Consider the following 25623-nt stretch of genomic DNA (forward strand, 5'->3'; position numbering starts at 1 on the left):
AGCAGGGAGGTCATTCTTCCCCCGGACTCAGGACTGGTGCGGTCACACCTTGAGTGCTGTGTCCAGTTCTGGGATCCTCAGTTCAGGGAGGATGTTGAGATGCTTGAGCTCATCCAGAAGAGGCAACAAGGCTGGTGAGGGGCTTGGAACACAAACCCCATGAGGAACAGCTGAGGGAGCTGGGGTTGTTCATTCTGGAGAAAAAGGAGACTCAGAGGTGACCTCACCACTCTCTACGACTATTGAAAGGTGGTTGTGCTCAGGTGGGGTTGGTCTCTCTCCAGGCAGCACTGACAGAATGAGGACAGAGTCTCAAGCTGCATCAAGGGAAAATTAGGTTGGATATTAGGAAAAAGCTTTTCATGGAAAGAGTGATAAAGTACTGAAATGGTCTGCCTGGTGAGGTGGTGGAGACACCATCCCTGGATGTGTTTAGGAAAAGACTGGATGTGGCACTGGGTGCCATGGTCTAGTTGAGGGGTTAGGGCCTGGGTTGGACTCAATGATCTTGAAGGTCTCTTCCAACCTGGCATTCTGTGATTCTGTGTGATTCTGAGTTTGCACCACATATTTATTAACAATTCACTGATAAACATTACTTCTATTATTTTTTTTCTCAAGCAGCAAATCTGGATTTTTTTCGAAAAAAAATTGTATTGCAGTAAGGCCTTTAGTCTCTCAAGCTCTGTTGAGCTCCCATGTAGAAATGCATTAATCTCTATGTGAAAAATGATTTTTACCTTTCAAATTGACACTGTAAAAAATAACATTTCTACCACATCTGAGTGTTGACATTAACTATCAACATAACTCACAACCACTTAAATACCACTAAAATTAATCCAAATAAAATAAACTATGGAACAACTTTAGGAAAAAAATAAAAACCTTCCTCATAAGAATAAAACTGCACCTATATTATGGAAGGTAAATTCATAATGATTTTCAAATAAAATAACTGTCATGCTTACACACCTAACTGCAGGTAACAGTAATTGATTATTACCATTTTTAACTTAGGGCGCAATGACATGAAAAAGTAAATGGTTCTGAGTTCTTTTTACCAATCCCAACATTTTTTGTTGGACCCGGACTTGGGCAGATGTGGGTGGAGGAGATTTGTGCTGTAGTGGATCTATTAATTACCTAACTAATTAATTTATTTCTTGCTGTTGCAAATGTTTGTGGCAAAGGCTTTCAGCCAATTAACAACTGAAGCATAACTGAAGCATTTACAAATAAAATTAGGAACCAAGCTGCATTTAAATATAATCTTTATTTGCTGCTGCTGGCCCCTGCACAATCCATGCTTGTCTCCTCTTCTCAGGTAGTGACTGAAATATTTCTTTGAAAAATACAAGAAAACTCAACAGTTTTCCAGCTTTTTCTTCTTTTTTTCTTTTCTTTTTTTTTTTTTTTTCAGGAAATTTGCTAATTGGACACTGTTCAGACATTCTGACAACTACAGACAACTCCTTCCACAGTTTCTTGGGTTTATATTTGCATTCATATATCTTTAGTGGCATGTAGGTTTCTTTTTTTTTGTTTGATTTTTTGTTTATGGAGTGTGCAGCACAAACAAAACACTACCTGTGGGGCAATTGCATTATATTGCAGTATATCTTCTATTATCCAAAATTCAGTCCAAAGATTTATTTTTGTTGTTGTTGTTGTTGTTGTTGTTGTTGTTGTTGTCACAGTTCAATATTTCTACTGGAAATGTTAGCAATTTTAACCTAAAGTAGATAACCAACTATAATTACAGCCAATTTGAAGGCAGCTCATGACATAAGCATGCACGTGGTTAACAACTGCACCTTAAATCTGCCTGCTGCAAAAAGCTGCTTCATTAAAAAAAAAAAAAAAAAAAAAAAAAAAAAAAAGAACCTCAAACCCAAAAGCTCTCTTGCAAGTGAAAATGCAGTGACAAGATAGAGTCATGCTGAAAGACAATCTGCATTTTTCTAGCAGGTCTACAGTAGAAATCAGTGGGATCCCAGCACCAGGGTAATTAGCATTCCTGCCAGCTGGCTTGACAAGGAGCATGTTCATTTGCCAGGAGAGGAGTGTGTGCTTTTCAAGAAGCAATTCTTATTTTTCTGCCTGGAGATGTTCTTCCTGCCTTTTGTGGCTTTGGCATTGTTTTTTATTCCCTCCCTCCCCCCCCACCCCCCCGCCAGAAGAACAGCAACTGCTCCTAGGAGTGACAGCATTGCTTGTTACAAGATGTGTTCATTGAAATTGTTATAAGAGGGATTCATTGGAATAGTTCAAAAACTACATTTTGGCACTCATGTGATTTCTGTGTTACAATGGGGTACATGTTCTTGAGAAAGAAGCAAAGGGATGGGAATATCCTACAATATACTGCCGAAGTGATATGCTAAATATGAGGTATATTCACTGTACTGGACACAAACTGCATGCTAACAACAGTAATTTAAATCTGGCTACACAGAAACAGCATTTCCTATGGTCTCTAAGCAGTTTCCATCTTCTTCTACAACCCATCCAACATCTTAATAACTGGAAATTCAAATATCTTCATTTAGATCTTGCTCCTAGAAGCCATTTGGTGTGGATATAACCTTGTATTCATGTAAAGCAGCTGTAAGGATCAGGCCTTGAAGCCTTGTTAAAAAGACAATTAATTTAAAGGTCACGAACTTTTATTAGGGTGGAAAAAAAAATCAGAATGAATATTCAGAAAATTCTGGGTTTATATACATGTAGTATATAAAGACAAATTATTTTATTAGTATAGCAGTGACTCCGTGGTGTATTTCAACCATAAATATCTACATTCAGATTTTCTGAATATCCCCTTATTTTTCTTTATATCCCCTTATTTTTGGTTACCAACATACATTTGACCATAAGAAGAGCATTATTATGAATAGCTTAAAGAAATACCTAACCAAACAAAGCAAACATAAGGAATGAAATTTGTGACCCAGCTTCAGCCATCTGAAAATCTCATATCTAGATTATATATATATATATATGTATATATATATATATATGTCCCATATCCCCAGACTAGCTACCCAGGCTCTGTTTGCCACCTGTGCGAGGAAACTGGCAACCCTAAACCAAAATTTTCATCATTTCATCATTCATAAGGAAAGCATTCAAGATAGATGTAATTAATTTTTCTGTGTCAACTGACCAAGAACAAACCTATAGCATTATTTATACTTAGTGCTTAGGTTTAGGAGGATAAAATTAAGTGAAATGAATGCAATGAGTTTTAAGAACACTGAAAAGGCATTGCTTTAAAAAAAGATGTTGATCTATGTTTTTCTGCAAAGCTAGAGGTAACTAGGCAGTTAGCATACTTGGGCTTTGCAGAAAGAGGTCTTTGAAGAAAGAATGCTGAGGAGGAGATGAACATAAGGAAAACAAAACAAAACAAAATGAAACGAAACAAAACAAAACAAAACCAAACAAAACAACCTCCACCATTCCAGATTGTGGTTTTCCTGCTGACAAAGATTATCACAAAGAGGTCAATGTGGCTTTGGAACTGGCAGGATGGAGCATCTGACCTGCAAGGAGACACTGACAGAGCTGGAAGTGCTCAGCCTGAAGAAGGGAAGGCTCAGGAGGATCTTATCCATGTGTAAAAATGTCTTGTGGGAAGGAGTGAACACCAAGGAGTCAGCCCATAAACAGGACAAGAGGCAGTGGGAACAAGCTTTAAAATGGGAAACACCATTTGCACGCCAGGTGTGTGTGATTTTAGTGTGTTTGAGACTTTTTTGTTTGTTTTGGGGATTTTTTTGGGGGGTATTTTTTAGTCTTGTGGTTTGTTAATGTTGTTGGGTTCTTTTTTGTTTTGTTTTTTTTTCCCCTCTCTTTTCTTGGGTGTTTCTTGTGCTTTTCTTGTAGTGCTTGGGGGTTTTTAATGTGGGAATGCTCAAACACTGCACCAGGGTGTACAAGACTCCATGGAGATCCATCTTTGGAGACACTGAAAGCCTGAGTGGACACTGTCCTGGGCAGCTGGCCCAAGATGTCCCTGCTCAAGGACGGTGGCTGGAGTAGCTGCCCCTGCCAGTCTCATCCTTTCTGAGATGTTCTGGTTCCAAATTGTTGCAGCTCCATCTCTTTTCAAATTGATGCTGACAGAGAGGAAAAATCCTGGCACCAAAACAGCTCAGAGGATTCCTTCCCAAGCAGGAATAATCTGACATTGTTGTTTTGATTTCGGAACAACATCTTCATTTCTCTTATTTAAAATGGGTGAAGATTTGCCCCTGAAGTACTTGGCTTTATCTAGCACCATACAGTTTTACATTAAATAATAACACAAAACTTTTTCATTAGCACTTTTTCTCCCCTGGGAGCCAGTCATAGGCAGAACACACACACACACACACACACACATATATATAAATGCATATTTTGTATAGTTTTATAATGTGCTTGCAGTTCAAATTTTTTCCAACAAATTTAGATACAAAAGTATTGCAGCTCCAACCAGTCCCAGCCTTTTAGAATAATAGCTGATAAACAAAAATTGTGTTTCTTTTCCTATACCAAATCAAATTTTCTCCTGGTAGCTGTATGGATAATCAGGATATTTAAAAAAAAAAAAAAGTAGAATTTCCAATTTTAGGAATTACATCTTCAGTTCCAGGGAAAGGTAGAGGCCCAAGGAGACTATTTGTTTCACCAGAAGCTGCTGCCTTTGCAAGTGTGTGCAGACAATATGTGTGAGCTCACACCACGACAGACTGAAGAGGAGCTAAAATCTGAAGTTATTTGAAGCACTGGTTTGGCTTTGTACATGTAGTTTGACTTCAGTCCTGATTGCACAGAGCACACACGTTGTGTGAAGGACAGTCATCCATCCCAGCTCATTATCCCATTAATTGTTTCATGGCTGGGCTGCAGTGGTCCACCAGAACTCATTGCAGCTGGAGGCTACACAGACACAGCAGGAATATTCCTAAATATTCCTTTATGAAATGCATTTTCCTCCTTTTTTTTTCTTTATAATTTTTTGATTTTGATTTCTTTTTTTTATTGCCAGGCATATCCTTACAGCCATCTCATGTGCTCTCGAGTTCAAGACAGTTTTTTTTTCTACCCCCACGAGCACCTATTGCATCTTATGCCTCCTCTCCAAACATCACTTTTAAATACAGGCAAAGCCTAAGCCTTCCCACACAGAGACAGGTTTTTGCTTGGAATTAATTCCAGGTTGTGCAAGACCAGTGCGTGGAACACTAACTTTTAAAATTTTGAAACTCTCCAGGTCTCTAAAATGAATTTAAAATCACCATTCCCCAAAGCAGATGATATAATACCACAGCCATGTGAGCTATAAATCTGATTTAGCCAATCAGACCATTACCAGTAACTAAAAATCTCTACCTTCAGCGTTTTGGTTGAACATTCTTCGAACAGCTTTGGGGTTGAACATTCAGTGTCTCATTTTATGGGCTGGTGTTTGGAGAATCCCCATGACCCCAGCACAGCTCAGCTTTGCACGTTTTAGCTGCTGGGTATTTCAATCATTCTGCAGCTGATCAAACTGTTTGCTAAGTCCTGGTAGCTCAGTTGTTGTATTTCTTTTTTTTTTTTTTTTTGTTTCCACAATTCAATGTTCTGATCTGAGAGATATTGAGCAGCTCTGTTGTAACGACTCGTGTTAATTGTTGCTCTGAGGACTCATCCTACGGGCATGACCAAATCAATGTTTTCATTCCCAGTGAAGGAATTTAATCAGCATTTCCAATGGGATAAGGCAGCAGGCAGATCACGTGTTCCTCTTTCTAGTCAATCATAGGGCAAATGAAATAGTAAAATAGAATTTAAAAACACTTTTTACTTTTTTTTCTTTTGCACTTCAGTAGACTTGGAGAACACACAGTGTCAGGGATTTTGTCAGATTTTTAAATTTTTTTTTTTTTGTCTGCTACTAGATATAAGAGAAGTCACAGGCTTTGTAACTTCAAGGTGACTCCTAACTACACCACGAAACAGCACATTTTCACATTCCTGGATGTGGTAATTCTATAAAGCTATTCACCTCTGAAATCTAATTAACAGAAGACATTTATCTCCATAAGTTTGCTCCACAGATTTAAAACAAAACAAAATTGATTTCCTTGACCTATTAACATTTTAATTATTATTACTCTGATTTCCGAAGTGTGACTCCAAAGGATGATAGTAGATAGTGTGGCACTGCAGCACTGTGGTGCAGGGTATGATTAATCTTGTTTTATGCCTTCACATAAAATAACGCATGTCAAAGGCAACATCTTCACCAATTTGCATCAACAGCAGATAACGAGCACACAGACACTTTCAGACAAGCAAAACTTTTCAAAGGATGCTGTGTTGAGCTTAAAGTCTGCAGGAAGTGACATGAAAATGAGGTGATTAGTTATGTTCCATGCAGCAGAAGACAGTTTTTCAGACAGTAATGGGAAGAATTGCCACCTATTTGCTGATATGTCCAAAAAGATTAAGCACTTTTTAGGCTGATGTAGCATCTACCCCAAAAGCAGTTCATTATTCTGTTACCACCATGGCCATCACGGTCCACATGTGCAAGCAGTAGCCATCAGGACTAATCAAATAAAAAGAAATTGAATGTTACTTTCTACTTCTCAAAAGTGCTTTTATTGCCAAGTGACTGTTGTGTGCTTCCATTTTCAAACCCTGCCTCATACTTTCACATGTAAGGTCATAAAATTAACTTTGGGCCTTTATGTGCTCTACAAGCTCCATGTTGAGGACTTAGACTGAAAATAAAATTAGGAAACTCTTGGGTAGTCTGAGATTAAAAGAAAACAACAACAAAAAAACAGGAAGCAGAAAGGATTTTAAGCTTCTTTAAGGATTTTTTTTTTACAGAATCTTTTCTGGTGGTGAAGTGATTTCATGGCATAGCATATTTAAGAATTGGGAAAAAAAAAAAGCAAAAAACCCGGAACTACAGAGGTGTACTGATAGATAGTTGCATAATTAAGATCATGAGGAACCTAAGAAAAGGTGTGGAAAAGAGCCAATATTCCCCCTGTAAATGGCAGCTCTGCCTCACTTCTTGCAGTCCTTTAATAGAGATGATATGCACAGGAATAAAAGAAATATAGTGGAAACAGCACACTTGGATTATCAGAATGCACTTGATGAGGTTCCACATGAAAGGATCTTGCCAGGGAGTGGGAAAATGGCCCTGCTATAGCCAGGAGTCCAATTACAGAACAGAAAATGTCTTTTCAAGACAAAAATGTTACCGGTGGCATTCCCCCAGGGACATTGCTGGGACTCAGTTTTACTCACCAGCGACCTGGAGGAAATTTTGAACAGGAAAATTGTCCAGTTTGAAGCTCTCTAGTCCAAAAGCCACTCTGATGATGAGCAGCTCCAGAAGGCCATGGAAAACTGAGTGAGTGGTGAAAAGGGAGACAGATGAGCCTCAGTGTACACAAAGGGAAGAGACAAAATCCCTAAAACGCACCTGCACTGCACTGAACTTGGAAATGGCCATTACAGCTGCAAAGAGCACATGATTGCTCAAGTTGGAAAATGAGGAGGGATGCAACTTTACATAAACATGGGCAAGTGCTGCTTGCCACCTTGAGATTACTGAAATTAGGGAGCACTCACTGAAATTCACGAGAAATCAGCTTAGCCTGTTTAAAGAAAAGAAAAATTCCTTCTTGGTACAGTGGGTTGTGATCTTCTGGAGCCTTCCAGAAGATGCAGCACCCAAGGGTTCGAAAAGGAACTGGACAAATTCAGGCACTTCAGGTCCAAGGACGACACTAAAGAGACTGACCAGGGGTGTATTTTAATATTCCTGCTAAAAGATTGTCATTACCACCACCAGAAACACAATGTTAAGACGCCCATTGTTGAAATACCTGACCTAATCTGAAGGAATTTTGTATTCTTAAGAATTTAACACTGGTAGTGACATTTAGCTAAGGAATTTTTTTTTTTTTTAATTCACATAAGTGGCGTATTTAAAAATAAACTTTTCGAGAAAACACTCTGCATACATAATGAATGCATCCATTAAAATAGAAACTAAATGTTAAAAAGCTACTTTTTTCAGAAGCATATGCTTTAAATGCTGTTTATAACCTCTTTACTTGGTGTTCTGTAAGAAATCTAATTATCCAATAACTTGATTTTATACAGAAGAAAAAAAAAAGTTAGGGGATTATCAAGAAGAGGGTTGTATTTCTCAGATGAAAAGCTAAGTAATAATATCCTCTTTCCTGAAATAAAAATAAACATGGTCAATGAAGCCAGTAGATAACTGTGGCACTCATATTTCAAGTGTTTAGGTAACACCATGTAGTCACCAAAATCTAAATAATTTTCCATTTTTGTTTTAAGAGTAAAATATACAAAAATATTTTAATTTATTTTGGAGAAAATCTTCTCACCTAATCCTAAATGCTCTTTGAAGGTGTTCGAAGTGGCATGGATTGATTTTGTGGCTTTCATAACTATCTATGTAAAAAAAAAAATATTAATTCCTAAATGTTACAACAAAATGCAAATGCGAAGCTACATGTCAGCAATACATAAACAAGTGTGACTTTATTAATTTCTTTTGATTCATTAAACTCTGATGACTGAATGTGATCCCGGAGACCTTATTGTGCCAATAATAAAAGGATATTATTGTGCCAATAATATACTAATAATACAGTAATATGTGCCAATATATCTTAGTAAAATAGTAATGTAATAAGAAATTCCACAATTTGCACAAGGCAAAATTGCAGTGGTATTACCAGGGCCAACCTCTTTTGTTCTTTTGGCTCAAAAATGTAACAATATCACTAAACTAAGCTATTAGTTATCCATAACGATTTACCAAACTTTAAGTTTAAAAAAAAAAAAAAATTACCAATATCCTCTTCGCCCCATGTTCTCATTGCCAGTGCAAAATTCTCATACGACCCCAGAAACTTCCAAAGGTTTTCCTTGTCTAAGTCTCACTTTGTGAATTTCCTTGTGACTTCCAATCCCTTTGGGGTTTACAGGGACCAAGGCTTTACAACACTGGGTGCTGTTTTGCTAATTCATCTGCAACAGGAATTGACAGGGCAGGGAAATTTGTCTCCCTCGATGTCTTTTCCATGAAGACCTAGTCTCAGCAAAACTCAGCATCAAGGGAGCACTTGGCTGCAATGTCTCTTCAGCATCCCCCATTTGCATCCAAAATTGTGAATAAACCATGAACTGCAGGGAAGAGGGGCAGCTCGAGCTGCAGGTTTATGTCCCTTTCAGGAATTGTAAAGTTTAAGTGAACAAGATGAGTGTCTGCTTACAAAGGAAGGAAATTCCTTCCCTGTCTGATCAGATCTGGAATCGTGTTATCCATGCCCCAGCTCCTGGGGTACAGGGAATTCTTGGCTGGGAGTCTCACACTACCTCCTAAAGGTGCTCCAAACTGCATAAAAAATTCCAATTACATCAGAGACTGGAATCTGCTTTTCCCTTCTCCAGCCACAGAGGAGGATGGTGGCCTCTCAACTTTCTCAGAAGGAAACACTCCTCTGCATTGTATTTGTTATATTTCTTTCTTGGGCTCATTGGGCAGGTATAGTTTTTGCTGTTCACAAAAATTACTCTTCTCCCACCTTTCTTTCCCACTAATTTACCAACCTTGTAACTTGTCTTGGTGAATCCCTTGGGCCTGCTCCTCCTTGTAGTTTGCAGCAGTAGTCACTGGGCGAATTGGTGGCTAAAAATTAGGCTTTCCTCCCACCCCATATTTTTAAAATGTGGAAAGTCTCTGAAATTAGCACTCTCCATTACCAAATACTAATAACAACCAATCAAAAAAAAATAGTGTTTCAATAATTAAAAGAATGTAAAATCAATTCTAGAGAAATGCAACTTATATAAAGGGGGTAAATGTGTTGCACTTAATTATGAAATCCCACTTTACTTCCAGCACATATATATCTTTATGTCTAAGATTAAGTACAACTTTTAAAGGTCCTGTGCCCCATTTCCCCTGCAGAAAACTCAGTGGAAAGCCCACCACATCTTCAGCAGGGATGAGACTGAACTGATTCCATCATGAACTTCAGGAAAGAAATTTAATTCTTGGCCATTTTCCACCTGATTTTTTTGTCACCAAAAAAAAAAAAAAAAAAAAAAAAAAAAATCTTCCCATGTCTAAAAATGGGTGAAACCCAACCCTCACCCAAATTCACTCCTGATGGAAGGGAAAAAGGCATTGTGAAATATATTGTGGAAGGACCAAGAGGTAAGAAAACGATGAAGAGGTTTCATTAACGACAGTAAAATTAGTATTCAGCCCCCTATATGGAAACTCCTATCCAGAAGAACAAAGAAATTTTTCATAATTTCTGAAGAAAAATAATACTTTTTTTTTGCTGAGAGTGGACATGAGGATTCAAATCTGATTTCAAAGTTGTAAATTTCCCAGTATAATTTGTTTTTCTCTAACTTTGATGCAATGAATTACAACACTGTTATTTTTTGTGCTATATCTATGATGAAAGCTCACATCACAGATGGGTAAAATTGAATTTTGTAGAAAACAGGGAGAGTGTAATTACAAAATTAGGTTTCAGCAACAGAGCATAAATGGAATTGATATTATTAGAATAACAATAAATATAATATTGCAAACTACACACTGAAACCAATATTCAGTGAAGGCATGCAATGTTAATATCAAATATAGAGATTTGCCAATGGAGGGAAATCATGTTTATGGGTAGAGGTCTATCAGATTTTGCTGGATGAGCAATGGACATTAATGTGTTTTAAAAGGTAAAAGTTCGACATTATTTTTTCTATAAAGAAAATTTCTATCTGCCCCAAACTAAGAGCTAGCCAAATTACTTTTAGCATTAATACCAGAGGGCAGTCATTGATACAAAAAAAATTGAATTAAGAGTTAATTCTGTCTGGTCTTCTTGGTAAGCACACTATCACACTTGTGAATGTTTAAAGTTTTCACTCTACATAATTTCAAAATCTCATTTGCACCCTTCTGAGTCCCTCTTTACTGTCACCATCCACAGAAGAAGAAAACAAAATATTTCTCCCTCCCTATTGTGCTGCCACCAAATCTTTCACATCATCTCACCCCCTTGCAAGCCCTGGGTCCGTCTGCTGGAATGAACAAATGGAGGTGGTGGCAGCTGGGGACTGGAGCAGCCCCCAGCCCCCAGCATCCCCCTGCCAGCTCCCTCACACTGGGAGGAGTGTGGCTGCCCCAGTGCCCAGACTGTCCGTCTGTCTGTCTGTCCGTCTGTCCGTCCGTCTGTCCGGAGCAGCAGGACCCGCAAATCTTCCCTCAGTGGGAAGACGACCACTCAACATATCACACTTCCTTCTCCTCCTGAAAGCTTCAGGTGGGAGAGCTGTGCTGAGCATGGAGTTTTAAGTTCATCTAGGGCTCATGTAACTGTGTTCTGTTATTTTTATTTTGGTTTCATTTTGTTTTTTTCCCCCCTGTAGCTCATACAGGTTTTCATGTTTCACAGCTTGGTTGGAGATCCAAGACTAAATGAAACTCCAAAATGTGAGTCATCTTTCAAACCTCCAAGTTTTGCAAGCTTCATGTAGGGCTCACTAGTAATTCTACTCTGTGCCTGGTTTGTTAACTACTGCAGAGCTTGAGACAGTTTCATTATAAGGAATCTGCTCAGCCCTGGAGATGATTTTACTCAAATTGATGATTGCTGTGTCCACCAAAGGGCAGCAGCAAACAAGACCAGGTTAATTCTCATAGCAAGCCACCCTCCACAATCAATCTATTTGGAAATAAATACCCAGTACCTTATAATAAGCCTTGAAATAAGGTACTTCAAAATGTTCCTGTGACTTGGCTGTTTGGAACTTTTCTAAACCAACTGCAGCTGTAAATTTTTGTATTTAATATCCCCTTATATGTTTATATTTAATATATACCCTATTCATACATTTATAATCATTAGTGTTTTTCTTTCCTTACTTTTAGGAGGCTTTTTTTTGGTCATAATAACCTGTGATTTGTTTTGTGCTTCCTTCTACAGTCTACAGCCCAGCTTTTTTTTGTTTTATAGAACCAATTTCTTACCTGCAAATTATTTTTCATTTCTGTGAGGATATAAAAAAAGAATGTGCATTATTGACCAGGAACTTAAGAGCTACGGGGGCTACTTTGAGAATAATGGAGTGCTGTAATTTTTCTTTTAAGGCTTAGAAATACTGAAATATTCATTGTCATAGGCTTTGCCACACATAAAAATGCACATAAAAGTTCTTCCAACAAAGGAACAGTGGATCATGTTTATAAGATGAGGATATTTTTTTTCTCCTCTACTCTTTGTGAGTGCCTAGGATTCTGTGAAAACGTTTCCTGCTCCCTCAGCAGGAAAAAAGGTAGAAGGAATCCCTGACTCCATCCTCTTTTTACTGGGGGTGACTGAGTCAAGAACAACACAAACCCTTTAGAAAAGCAGATCCACAGGTTAAAGTAAGAAAACACGGCAAGAAATATGCCACAACAAGGTGGTTTCAATCTAAAGTCAACGATATAGGGTTGAATACAGGGTTGAGTTGATATTGTGGGTTTTGACACCTCACAAAAGCTATTATTGCACTTGATGACTCATGGAGTATGGAAACTATTATGCATTTAAAATATTCCTATTGGGCCTTCAGGGCTTGCCTGAGTGTTTTACATTGAGTTTTTACCAGGTGTCTCAGTAAAGATTGAATCCTCCCCCGCCTAATCAAAACAAGATATTGAGAAATTAGTTTTCAAAGGAAGATATTGCTGTACAGTGCCAGTGCACTAAGATGAAAATGCACCCGAAGGCACAGGGCTCAGGACGCTGTTTCAACGTCAAACACAGAGAGATCAGACTCATTTCCCTTTTGTGCTGAACAGGGGAACTACAGCTCTGATCTGCAGTTTTGCTAACACCTCTGCGCCCTGCATGGGACAGAGAAAGTCCCCAGTGGAAGGGGCAGGGTGGTGCCTTTCTTGAAGACTGGGTGTTAGAAATGCTGGGAGTTTGATTAGCATTTCTCACTAGGTCGTTGAAATGCCTGGGAGAACATTTCAATGTTAACAACGTGTTCTGTCCTTTCTGTGACATTTTCTGCCTCTTTGCACTCTCATACCAAAGCGAAATGCCTGCCAGACAACATTCACAGACTGGTGCAGATTCAGCAAAACTCATAATTTTCAGCAAGAAAGTCAAGAGGGGTTTTGTCCAATGCAAATATAGAAATTGTGTTCCATTCAAGTTTAGCTGAAATAGTTAAAGATGTGGATAAAGCAGAATTCTTATTTACTGATGCTAGCCTCTCTTTCCAGTAGCAATTCAACTTTTGAAATAATTTTTGCTTCTATTCTTATGGTATGTTCAGAAAAGGACAAATTACTAAGGTTGAGTTGAGTTACATGGCCTAAAGTCACATTTAATATACAAAAATTCTCCCTCCTGCACTTTCAAAGTGTATTTCTGATATGTTTCTGCTCTGAGATATCTCTGTAATCCAGGGGGCTCACAGTAGTATTATTAACTTGATATTAAATGGATAAAATTCTTTTAGGCACCTATTTTTTTCCCATTACTTCTTTTGTATGAGATTAACCACACATAATCCCATAAATCCACAAGGATATAATGTGAATGATAAATTAATTACCCCAAGGACATTAAAAATAATTATCTATGATTAATAATTTTGTATACATGCATCTACACATGCACACACATATATGCATATCTATAAAACTGCATTATTTTTTCCATGGATGTCCTGAATGTGTCATCTAAATTATGACTAGCAGGAATGTACATATTTATTGAATTTTTCTGCAGTGTATTCTAAGTGAATAAGATGACAACTCCAGCGTTTAGATTTTATGATCTCTGAAGTGAAACAAAGTAAGAAAAATATAAAAATTTAAATAAACTCTTCTCTTAGCCTTAAAAATTAATTGAAGGAGAATTTCTACTTTCTTGATTAGACCATGGTTTGACTAACATTTTTTAACTGGTGTTAAGCTTTGATTTCATGCCCAAGCTCTTTCCCCTGACATTCCTTTGTACCAGCCCAATACTTGTGTGGCTGTGAAGTTCACTGGATCAAAGAACTGATTTGCTTTATTAATTACCTTCTTTTCTTTCCCCTTGTCATTTCTTCATTAGTATATTTGTCCAGCTTGTATTCCAATGATTTCTGACTTTATATTCAACACCAGTATTTGAGATCATGAAACAGGCACACATTCAAAACAATCAAGAATAAGCTTAAATTCAGACTTCATAATGCATTACTCACAGAATGAGTCAAACTGATATTTTGAGCAGTAGGGAAGGGTAGGCCCACCTAAATCTCATTGACAGAGATTTTTATGATAACCAGTAATTTAAGGAACTCAAATCCGTGTTTATTCCTGGCAGCTGATGGTTTTCACAATGGCTCACTACAAGCACAATGTATTTACTGGAGGTGAATGAAGAATATCAGGCCTTGAAACCAAGGCATCCCAGCAGGTTATCTGCCAAAAAAGAAAAAAAAAAGAAAGAGGCCTATATGCAATGGAACATCCTTTACCATTCAGCTCTTTTCAGTTTAATTTTAACAGGGCAATTCCATGAGCTGTGAAAGCCCCTAACCATGTTCATCATTTTAAGAAAGTGGTGAAAATCTGAGTCCTATCCATATTTTGAAAACACAGATTTACTGGAAGGAAAATTTTACTCAGCCATTAGCCTTCCCCCTGAGAACACAGCTTTTTAATGTTTCATAAATGGCTTTTGTTTTTTTTTTTTTTGCCTGTGCACTTTTTATGTCCTTATGTCTGCTTTGAGTAGGGTTTTGCTGAACCTAAGCACAGAGGTTTTATGAACCCTGGACCCTGCTGGGCCAGGGTTGGTCAGAGCTGGATCTGTAAGACAGAGATATCCAAAATTCACCCAAGACCATGAGCATCAAGCAGAGGAGTTCAAAGGACAGGCACCTGAAGCCAAAAAGACCCAACACACTGCCTCGAAAACACACAAGTGAAATACAGATGGCATGAAAAGGAATAAAGGTCTAGTAGAAAAGATAATGTAAACCAAATTATTTATCCCTTACTACAAATCCTTCAAGCTGCTGCAGGAATAATTTTGAGAGAAAGAGAATTCTAAAATCACAATGCATTAGCATTCTTTGGATGAAGGCATCTAGCCTGGGAGTATAAGGCTGCATGTAAGCAGAAGTCTTGAACATCTCCTTATACCTAGATCTGTCAGATCTTCACATAATTTTTTATGTTAAAAAGACATTGAAGGAACAGGTGTTTTCATGGGAATGGAAAGAAGATGCCCCTTTGATTTCCACAGAGGAAGGCAGGAGGCAACCAAGAGCAATAGAAACACATACTAAACCATAAAAGCAGAGGAAATTGATGAAAACAAGTTGGAGGTACACTGCTTAGCAGGATTTCTGACATGCTAGAAAAATAAATTGGTGCAGTTGCTTTGAATGCAGTTCTCCTACATATGGGTATGTTGAATCCACAGAAAAGGAGGTGAAAGGGCCAGAGTATATGTAAAGAAATATTTAGAGCGACTATTTTGATCTAGATACTTAAAGAAAAAAGCATGAGAAAGTTTGTCATATGCTTTAATGGCAGCAACTCTTGGCATTTAGCAAAACACAGCTTCAAAATACACACTGGTGGAATTGTAAGGTGTCCACTGTCTGGTACCATCTGCTTGATTAAAAACATTAAAATGGAAAGGAAAGTGATCAAAAAATCACCTATGGAGCTGCTCACATATTACTTCAATTCACTAGCCACACTGATGGAAGATTTTAACAACACAGATTTGCACTGAACAACACAAACATCCTGACAATGATGAAAGTGCCTGCAAGAGAAAGTTGTGATCCATAAAACAAAACAAAACAAAACAAAACAAAACAAAACAAAACAAAACAAAACCTCCAACCACAGGAGAAACTGTCTTGGAAGCAGTAATTTATTTATGGACACTCCAAGACTGTGGAAAGCTGTAATAGATGTGATCATAACTGACAGCTTGAATTCAGCACAGGAGCAAGAAATTGGTTCAGAGATGGGAGAGCGGAAGGAGATGCAGCTGCATCAAGGAAATTCTGAGGCCTTAAGAAATCTGGGAGGTAATATGGAATTAATATAGTTTAAATTTTGCATTTGGAAGGTGGGGAAAAGTGCTTTGTTACCATTCTGTGTTTGCTAAACATCTGCAGGCAGATTCTGTAAATACCAGATGTTTGTTGAAGTGTCTCCTAACAGGCTGGTAAGCTCATTCCAGAATGGTTGAATATGTTTTGAGGCCGTCAGTGCTCTCACACGCCACTTTACCCTGATTTTGCCTCATCCAGAAATGCCTATCTAGAAATGAGAAGCAGCTGTTTTAAATACCATTTATGCCTGAATTGCTAAAACCAGCCACAGATAATAAGAGAGAAAGAGAGAAAGAGAGAGGGAAAGAAAGAAAGAAAGAAAGAAAGAAAGAAAGAAAGAAAGAAAGAAAGAGAGAGGGAAAGAAAGAAAGAAAGAAAGAAAGAAAGAAAGAAAGAAAGAAAGAAAGAAAGAGAGAGGGAAAGAAAGAAAGAAAGAAAGAAAGAAAGAAAGAAAGAAAGAAAGAAAGAAAGAAAGAAAGAAAGAAAGAAAGAAAGAAAGAAAGAAAGAAAGAAAGAGAAAACTGAATATAAGAAAGTCCAAATCTCATCCATACCAGAAACAGATTCAGAGGATGGTCAAGGGGGTCCAAATACGGTTAAAAATCTCATTTTAGTGTGATTTTTCTACTAATTTTCAACCCTTTCCCTCTCAGGTCAGCCGAGACTAGCAGGACGAGTTATTTCAGGTGCTTCTGGGACTACTCAGAAGGATTTGGGGTGGATGTCATACAAGGCTCCCAGGACTTGGGTGTAGCACAACAGCTGCCTCACACCTGAAAAGTGCTACACGTAAGAAAAAATGGAAGGGAATTATTTAGGAGATTAGCTAAGAGGAAATAATTGTGGTGAAAATGTTGGAATTAAAAAAGAGGGAAATCATAGGCGGAGGTCTAGGGACAAACAGTCTGACATGAAGTACAGGAGGCTGATGAGTAACATCACAAATCCTTGTTGCAAACCAGAGATATTTCGGCTATAACAAAGTAGATAAATTATTAGAAAATGCATCCTGGAAAAGCAGCTTGCATGATGCACTCTTGCGCTTTTTTTTATCCGACATCTAGGACATTTTACATTTTCTGTGATGTTACTCAGGAATCTTTGAGGGTTGTGAGGTAATTCTGAGACAGCAGTCAGTAATTTACATAATTAGCATAACAGTATTTAATTATATGATTACAGTAAATATGTGTAAAACTTTGATGGTGTAATTAGAATGTGTAAAAACTACTTGTAATTACGTAATTAAATGTGATGACATAACCAAACTTCTAATGGAAAAAACAATGTTTTCAAGGCCCAGCTATAGAGAATGATGTAGTACAGTTATAGAGATGGTAAACTATATATATTTATATTTATGTAAGTATGAATGCCCCAAAATAAGACCCAGAAATACACAGTGTGGTAACATATTTTGCAATAAAACAGCAGAGTTCTTTCACTATTTCAATGAACTGGAAAACTTCATTTTTTTGTACATATATATGCTTTCTGTTATATGTTCTCAAAACCAGAAATGTGTGTCTGTGCTCATATATATACATACATAAAACATAGTTCAATTTAATATATAAGGTATGCAACTTCAAAGTTTTTTTTCTATATCACTACACATATGTCTATAAAAAAAAAAAGGAACATAAAATAACAGATGATGGTTCAGAAAATGAATGAAATGATCACTTAAGTAATAGCTCTGAGTACCCCACTTCCAGCAAAACAGGAGATTGGGTTTATGTGATCTATTATCTGAGCAGTGTTCATGATGCAGCCAAAATACAGAAGGGATAAACTCTTGAAGAGATGGATGAGATTCTTGGTAGAATTCCAAATGGCAATTCAATTGCACCTAATAAGGAAATGCATGAATTGCTTCACCAGCAAATTCTGAAAAACACTTTTAATAGACAGGAGTTTTGTAATAAATTCATTCAGGTAGCCATAGAGACCTGTGAATTCCTCAAAGCAAATCTTAATCTTTTATTCCTCTCTAGAACTACATAAAGATTATGCTGGGTGCCCCAAATTTTTTTTTTCTGCAGCGTATAAATCTGGGAATTCACTGAAGCCACTTCAAAAAAGCATTTGTTGTTATTGATCCATTCTGTTTTCCTCTCTATTCCCCCAATACATCTAAAACGTAAATGCAGGAAAAAGAATAATATTTTCAGTTTTGTTACAGTTTTACTTCTTTATTATTCAAATTGTAACAGTTTTGGGTTTTTTTGTTTTGTTTAGTTTTGTTTTGTTTTGTTTTTTGCTACACAAAATTGTATTTTCCTTACACTAGAAACTCCCTTTCTTGAATGTGGATTAGCCCAGTATTTAATGTATTTTGAATGCAATATCCAACACGACGGATGACAAGAGTGTCAAATACTTTCCTGTTTCTTTTTATGGTAATATGCATTGGAATTATATTAGCTTTATCCATAATACCACAATTTTAACATCTTTTGTTTGACTAAAATACACAGGCTTTCACCTTTACAGAATTTAAAACCCTACAGCCTCTCATATCTAACTGTCAAGGTATATTGTATTTTGTGCCAAAGCAGTTTATTCTATTTTTGTTATTTTTGGTGGTCAGGATTACCTAGTCTATCACATAAGAAGAACTTTAGGAATCAGACCTTTATGGTACATCCATAGTCAATGTTACTTCAAAAATCACGTGAGATTGGTCCCAGGACAGATCCATTAATGACTATTAATTCTATTAATGACTTCCCCACAAAGCAGTGGTCCAAATTTCAGAGGCTAGAGACATGTCAGAGCAAACAACAGGTATTTCTGCCCTGTTGCTACACTTCCTGATTTCTGCTAATAACACTGCTGAAGACAGATATTTGATGAGACAAAATCCCAGCCTGAATATTCTTCTTTTTTGTATTTTTATACTTTACACTACTTTACTTCTTGTTTAACTATAGATATTTATTATACATTTTGCAAATATTTCCATCATATCAGATGCTTTACTTGAATGTGTGACAAATTTGGTCTCCGAAATCCTCTCAGTTTTGAAGGGAATAAGATGGGTATTTTGAGATTTTGTTTTACTTGTAAAGAAGTGTTTCCACAGTGCATTAAAGCATTGGGGTTTTTTTCTGTAAAAAAAAAAAATCTTATATTTTATATTATTAAAAAACCAGAACTTATTAAAACCATGCTGTACTTACTCTGTTGGCAGTTCCTTCCCATAAATTCACCTGGGCATTCACAGGAATAGTTGGCAACAAGATCTGTACAAATTCCACCATTCCTGCAGGGCTCAGCTTCACATTCATTCACATCTGCAGGAAGCACACAAGGGGATGCCAGGATTAGCAGAGAAAGGGTAAAAGCAATAAACACATATTTAAAAGAACTGGGGGGAAAAAAAGAAAAAAAAAAGGAGTGTGAGAGAAGTTTTATTATATGCAATATACAATATACAATATACAACATAATTTGAAGTTCTGCTCAAGGATTTCCACTGTAACTTCCAGTGGATATCAGGGCCAAAAGTCATAGTTTGTCCTTTAAAAAAAAAACAAAAACCAAAACCAAATTGTAGTAGTTCTAATGAAGTAATCAGTAGTGCTTCTTGCAACTTCAAGGAATGTAGTTACTTCATTATCAACAGATGCCAGTTAAGGATGTGTCTCAGTTCATCTTAATTCATTAAACATCTAATTGACAAGGTTGTTTAACCATCTAAAAAATTCCCTTCCTCTGAATGAGTTAGTGGGCAAATTGAAACTAATAACTCAATCTAGAAGCCACCAAATTTCATTAAATTCAAAAGACAGAAAAGGTGGGTAATCTCACTAGAGTTCCTCTTCCCCAGTACACTTTGTCAAATGCTGCAAGAGTAAAACCCCCCCTGTGGTTTTCAATGTAGCATCCTTAAAGTGTAATATCAGATTCTTTTTCTCAAATGTGACACAGAATTTTTCAGTCACCGTTAAAAAAGCAGAGGGAGGATATTGGTGCATCATAATTAAATTTCTCCTCATTTATATTTATTCTGCATGGAGTAGAAATGTTGTATAGATTTTACACGTCGCTGTCCAAAAGCACTGCACCTCTGCACCTCTTTAAATATCATAAAAAGGAGAGAGGATGTGGAAAATATGGTAGTTGACATGGTAGATAATATGGGAAATCACTGGGAATGGAAGACATGCTCCTTGTTGTTGTGTTGAATCTGCTTCTGGCCCCAAAATACAATTATTTTTTTCTAATGGCATACACAAAGTAAAGAAAATGTTACAAAAATGTCTAAATCTTATGCAACACGGCTTTGCTTGAGAGAAGCAGAATTCAGTTCTGTCAACAAAGTTTCTTGATATTTGATAGTTTGAGTATGTGACTTTGGCACTTTCAACTTGGTATTTTTTTTTTTTTCGTTTTCCAGGACTCTGCATTCAAAAACCCAGTGTTTTATACAGTTCCCATTGCTGTGAACAGAAATGCAGAGACAGGTCTTTAGCGAAATATGAAGGCTAGTTTCAATTGTTTGAACCAGAAAAAATTCAGATTTTATGCTAAAATTAATGATGGCAATGGATCTCTGGGCTTTTTTTTAACTCCTCATGTTTTAGTATTTCTCGCTTATAAAGGTATTGCATACTGGCACAATAAAACTTTAGAGTTAGCTGATTTTTTTTCTATTAAACTTGAACAAGAGGAGTAACAGCTAAGAGTGCAAGAAATAAAACCTGCCAAGGGAAATGACCAAAGAACAGACCTGCTCAGTTCTAAATTAAATTCTTTATATGTATTTATTAAATTTAGCAAGATTCCTCGGCTACCTATTTGCCTTTTTAAGCAAAGCCCATTAACCTTACACTTTTATCAGGTTATTCATCATTTTAATACAAGCTAACACATTTGTGGGGGAAAAAACACCAAGGTCACTGTGAAATAAAAAACATTAAGTGAACACATGAACTATCTCTCACTTGGTGAGATGCAGGTGGTAATTCATCCTCTTAAAAGCTTTTCGGTGTAAAGACAATATCTCCTCAAGATTTTTTTTTTTTCCCTAATTTTCCATTAATGTTGAAATATCTAGGAGAAAATGCACAGCTTTCCAGAATATTTCATATTGTCTGTGTGGTGATGGAGAAAATAAACTGAGCTTGAGGCACCACATCTTTTTAAAGCAATCCTCATATTCCATCCCCATGGAGCAATCAGTAATAATCAGAGCAGAAATATGGAAGCTGTTAATTATTATCTTTGTTATTTGGCTTCTTCAATGATCTTTTTTCCAGTAATTTCAGAACCTTGAGTCCCATCAGTTCAAACAAATATGTCATATTTGATGAATGAATGAGGAAAGATTGTTCATTGCCTCGTGTCTGAGATGTTTAGTTGAAAATCAACTAAACTGTGTTAAAGAATAAAGAGCATTCTTGAACATGTGTTAAATAATAATTATAACAGAATTATACGTATTTCCTGTTATTATTTCATGTGAGTGAATGTGCAGATGAGAAGAATGTTTAATTAAGGGTGGCTCCTATGAATTGTGGTGAGAATATTTTCAAATTCCTAGATGTGCCAATTTTGATACACATTTTACACCAGCTGGTGTGTTCCTTCCTTTTGAAAAACAGAAGTTATATTATCATGACAAGAAGTAAATTTCACTAGAAATTTAAAAATACCAGAGTTTCTGGACTAGTTGCTGCTACAGGCAATAAAGACTCATACAGAAAACCCTCTTTCTCTTATCAATTATAATTCTTCACTGACCACATAATCTACCTACTTAAGGATAGAGGTTTCCTTTTGATGCAAATGGATGATGCACAGTAAAATCACTGCAGGTTGCTCATGATTTTTCAGGTCTTAGCTTCAAGGCAGATTATTTTGCTTTGCAACAACAACAACAACAACAATAAAAAAAATATATATACAGAGAGCTGGCTGGCTGCTGCCAGAGAAATCAGAGTTCCTCAGAGGGAGGTGGTAGAACTGATAAACACTGAGTGAAAAGGTCTCATCAAAAGGCAGAGGGGAAGTCTGGATTTCTAGATAGTGCCCAGGTTAGATTAAAAAAACAACAAACAAATAAACAACATTAAAGGAAATTAAAGAAAACCAAGAGGAACTACAATACCCAACAAACAAACAAAAGAAAAAGCAAATAAGAACAAAAATACCCTCAGCCCAAATTAAAGCAAATGAAAAACCCCAACAAAACCACCCCAAAACCCCCAGCCTCAAAAAAAAACTGAGTGCCCAATATCCCAAGATGAAGAGGGATTCTGAAATTCAAGGATGCAGGAACAGGGAAACCCATTTTCTGAAAACAGATTGTTTCTTGAATGAAATAGGTTGAAGGGCTGAGAGAGTAGATTAGGAAGTAAAGGCTATGTTAAAGTTTCTTTTCATGATTCAGATGATTAAATTTAAATTTCTTATCTCCTAATATCAATCCATAATTACAAAGTTACTAAGCAGACCTCTGTTTGAAGCACAGCCACAGTACACCCTGTAACAAAACTTCACTGTCAGAAACTAGGAAAGTAACAGAGAATTTGGCTATATCACATAGTGACTTGGAAATCCATCAAGGGGCAGGTTTCTGTGGTTTTTTATTCCTGTGATGGATCTTACACATGTACGTATACTTATTTAATCCTCTAAGTATTTAATAAAACATGAATAAAAACTAGCATTTGCAAACGTAATATAATTAAAAATACCTAGCTCTCATTTTGGGTTTTACCTGTTAAATATAGTCACATGTATTTTCCTGAAAAAAAATCACCTCCCCCCAGTGAAATGTGTATTTAAATTATGCAGCTGTCATAATAAAAAAAAAATTAACTCTTATGTAAAGCCATTTGAGTCCTTCAGCAAGCTGCTTGGTATAAACCTGACTTTTTCTGAAGAAAGGACCAATAAACTCAATTTAACAGGTTTTGTTCCCCCCCACCATGAGTTCACACCATGTCTTGTTCCTGTGCCCCTGCCTGTTTGCTCTTTTCACAGCCCAAATTCCTGGTTCCTGTCACCTGAACCCTTGTTTCTGGTCCAGGACTGCCTTTTGCCATGCAGGCTTCCTGAAGCTCCCTCCTGCCGACCAGAACATTCTTTCCTTGTCCTTTGGTTTTGGCCTCTTTTTGGCTTCTGGATCACACTCAGGCTGCTCATCTCAACTCTAAGTCATGTTTTAAAATCAGTCTTCTATCGTGATAAAGTGATTGGCCCATCGCAGAAACATTATTTATGATCAAGAGTGAAGATAACTGGAAGATAACATGGCCTTTATTAGAAGAACTAATTAAACATAATCCAGTTATCCTTTACTAATATTGCAAATATTTTTTCCCCCCATAATAAAGTCCATTTAAGACACCGTTTAGTAGAATTTGTGAACAAAAGATTATCTAGCTATATCTGTTTAATAATTGGCTTCTGTGAAGACCCACAGCCATACACTGGACAAAGATCAATTCCCAATCTGAGTAACTTCACGTTCCCTCCTGTGCCCCAGATTTCAGTACTTTTAAAGAAAACCCAAATTACCTCCCTACCCAGTTCTGCTTCAAAACAAAACTTTTGTTTTGAAAAATCAATGTATTCAAATATTTTTACTTTTGGTAACTTATATGGAATAATGTGGAAAAAAAGGTAGTACGGAATAATTATCTTTCAGTTAGGGTTTAAGCTAAGCTATTCCTTTAGTTGCTTGATTGTTCTTTATAGATTTTTAAAATGCATTCTAGTTATCTTTTCCTTATGGTATATTGATCCTGAATGATTTAATTACACAGGTCAATACTTTATCAGTAAGATCACACAAAACGTACGATCTTGCTTGCAGAATTCTGTAGTACCTTGTTATTGTTTAAGCTTGAGCTTTCAGACAGTCAAACTTTTCATTATTAGTTTATTAATATCATGAAACTCAGCTTTCATACTCATTTATTTTATTTTAACCACGTTGCTCAAGCACCAAATATTTTATGAAGTACTAAACGGCAAACCTCCATTGAAAAGAATGAAATTATATTGTTTTTATTTGGTAAATAGTCAGACTCATGAGAAACTAAAATTTAGTACAATTATCTTAACAACGAGCTACTCGGTGATATGATAAAATTTGAAGGATTACATCAATTCCCATACAGAAAAATACATCCTCTTTGAGAACAGGACATTTTTGTTTAAATATTTACCAAAAATACCCCAAATCAAAGCATTCTTCCTCATATTCATATGGTTTATAAAAACAAGCCTAAACTGTAAAGATTACCCAAATTAGGTTAACCTGTTGTTTTCATTCCTAGAAAGCTAATAAAAAATAAGTAAATAAATGTATTTAATCAGAATGAAAATACATCAGGAAAAGCATAAGTGGATGACCTTCAATTTTCGGCTGAAAGATAAAGAATATATAAATAATTGTCACTATAATAATTTATTTTCATCATGTTAATTAATGGTTTAAGAAAGTCTCTAACATGTTTCCAAATGAATGTTTGTTTGTAGTTTATGTAAACAGATAAACTGTAACTTCAGCTGTAACTGATCCCTGATTTAATTAGGATTATGCAAAAAAAACCCCAAAAAAACACTAGCACATGTTTGGCTCAACAGAGGTGTGAAACATTTAAAAACTATGGGGCATATTCCTGTGAAATACGGGAATTTAGTATTTATTATTAAATCTGAGTTGGATACATTAGCATTCAACACAGGACAGGCATCTGTTAGAATTCAGAGGTTTCATTGCTTTTTCAAAGCCAGTTTCCTGACCATGGAAGGCTCTAAAAACACCATGCCAAAAGAACCTGCAGGAAACTTCAAGTGTCATGTGTCATGCTGAAAGGGATTCACAGTTCAGATATCCTTATTATCTGATCTTCAGAAAGAGAAGAAAACAGCTTTACTCTCAAGAAAGAAAAATTACAAACTCCCCTACCCTTAGAGGTTAAACACTGTACTACCCCTGCTCTCATCATTCCATATAAAGTTTTCCTCCTCCTGTGAGTATTTGGTACAGGATACTGTGGTAAATGTCCTCCAGGATAATCCACCACAGGGCTGACTGTTAGGATTCTTCCTGAAATATTCAGTGCAGATGTTTTACATTTTATTATCCTCTAGCCCTGGGGCCAGCACAGCAAGGAGCTGGAGCTGCTGGAGCCAGGCCAGAGGGGGCTCCAGGATGAGCAGAGGATGGAGCAGGAAACGTGGAGAGAGACAATTGCCAAGGGATGGAGGGACAGGACCCAGGGAATGGCTCCCAGGGCCAGAGGGCAGGGCTGGATGGGATCTTGGGAATTAGGAATTGTTCCCTGGCAGGGTGGGCAGGGCTGGCACAGGGTGGAATTCCCAGAGCAGCTGTGGCTGCCCCTGGATCCCTGGCAGTGCCCAAGGCCAGGTTGGACACTGGGGCTGGAGCACTGGGACAGTGGGAGGTGTCCC

At 36.9% G+C, this 25623-nt stretch overlaps 1 protein-coding gene across 1 annotated transcript in view; it reads right to left on the bottom strand.

Annotated features, from left to right (window-relative positions):
• The window catches only part of EDIL3 (EGF like repeats and discoidin domains 3), a 229900-nt gene that overhangs the window by 74712 nt on the left and 129565 nt on the right, over positions 1–25623 (bottom strand). The window contains exon 5 of the mRNA XM_062514022.1: positions 19371–19484. Within this exon, the coding sequence (XP_062370006.1) occupies positions 19371–19484 (114 nt within the window). The remainder of the gene's footprint in view (positions 1–19370; positions 19485–25623) is intronic.

Source organism: Cinclus cinclus, chromosome Z, assembly GCF_963662255.1.
Source record: "Cinclus cinclus chromosome Z, bCinCin1.1, whole genome shotgun sequence".
In the NCBI taxonomy this organism is placed as follows: Eukaryota; Metazoa; Chordata; class Aves; order Passeriformes; family Cinclidae; genus Cinclus; species Cinclus cinclus.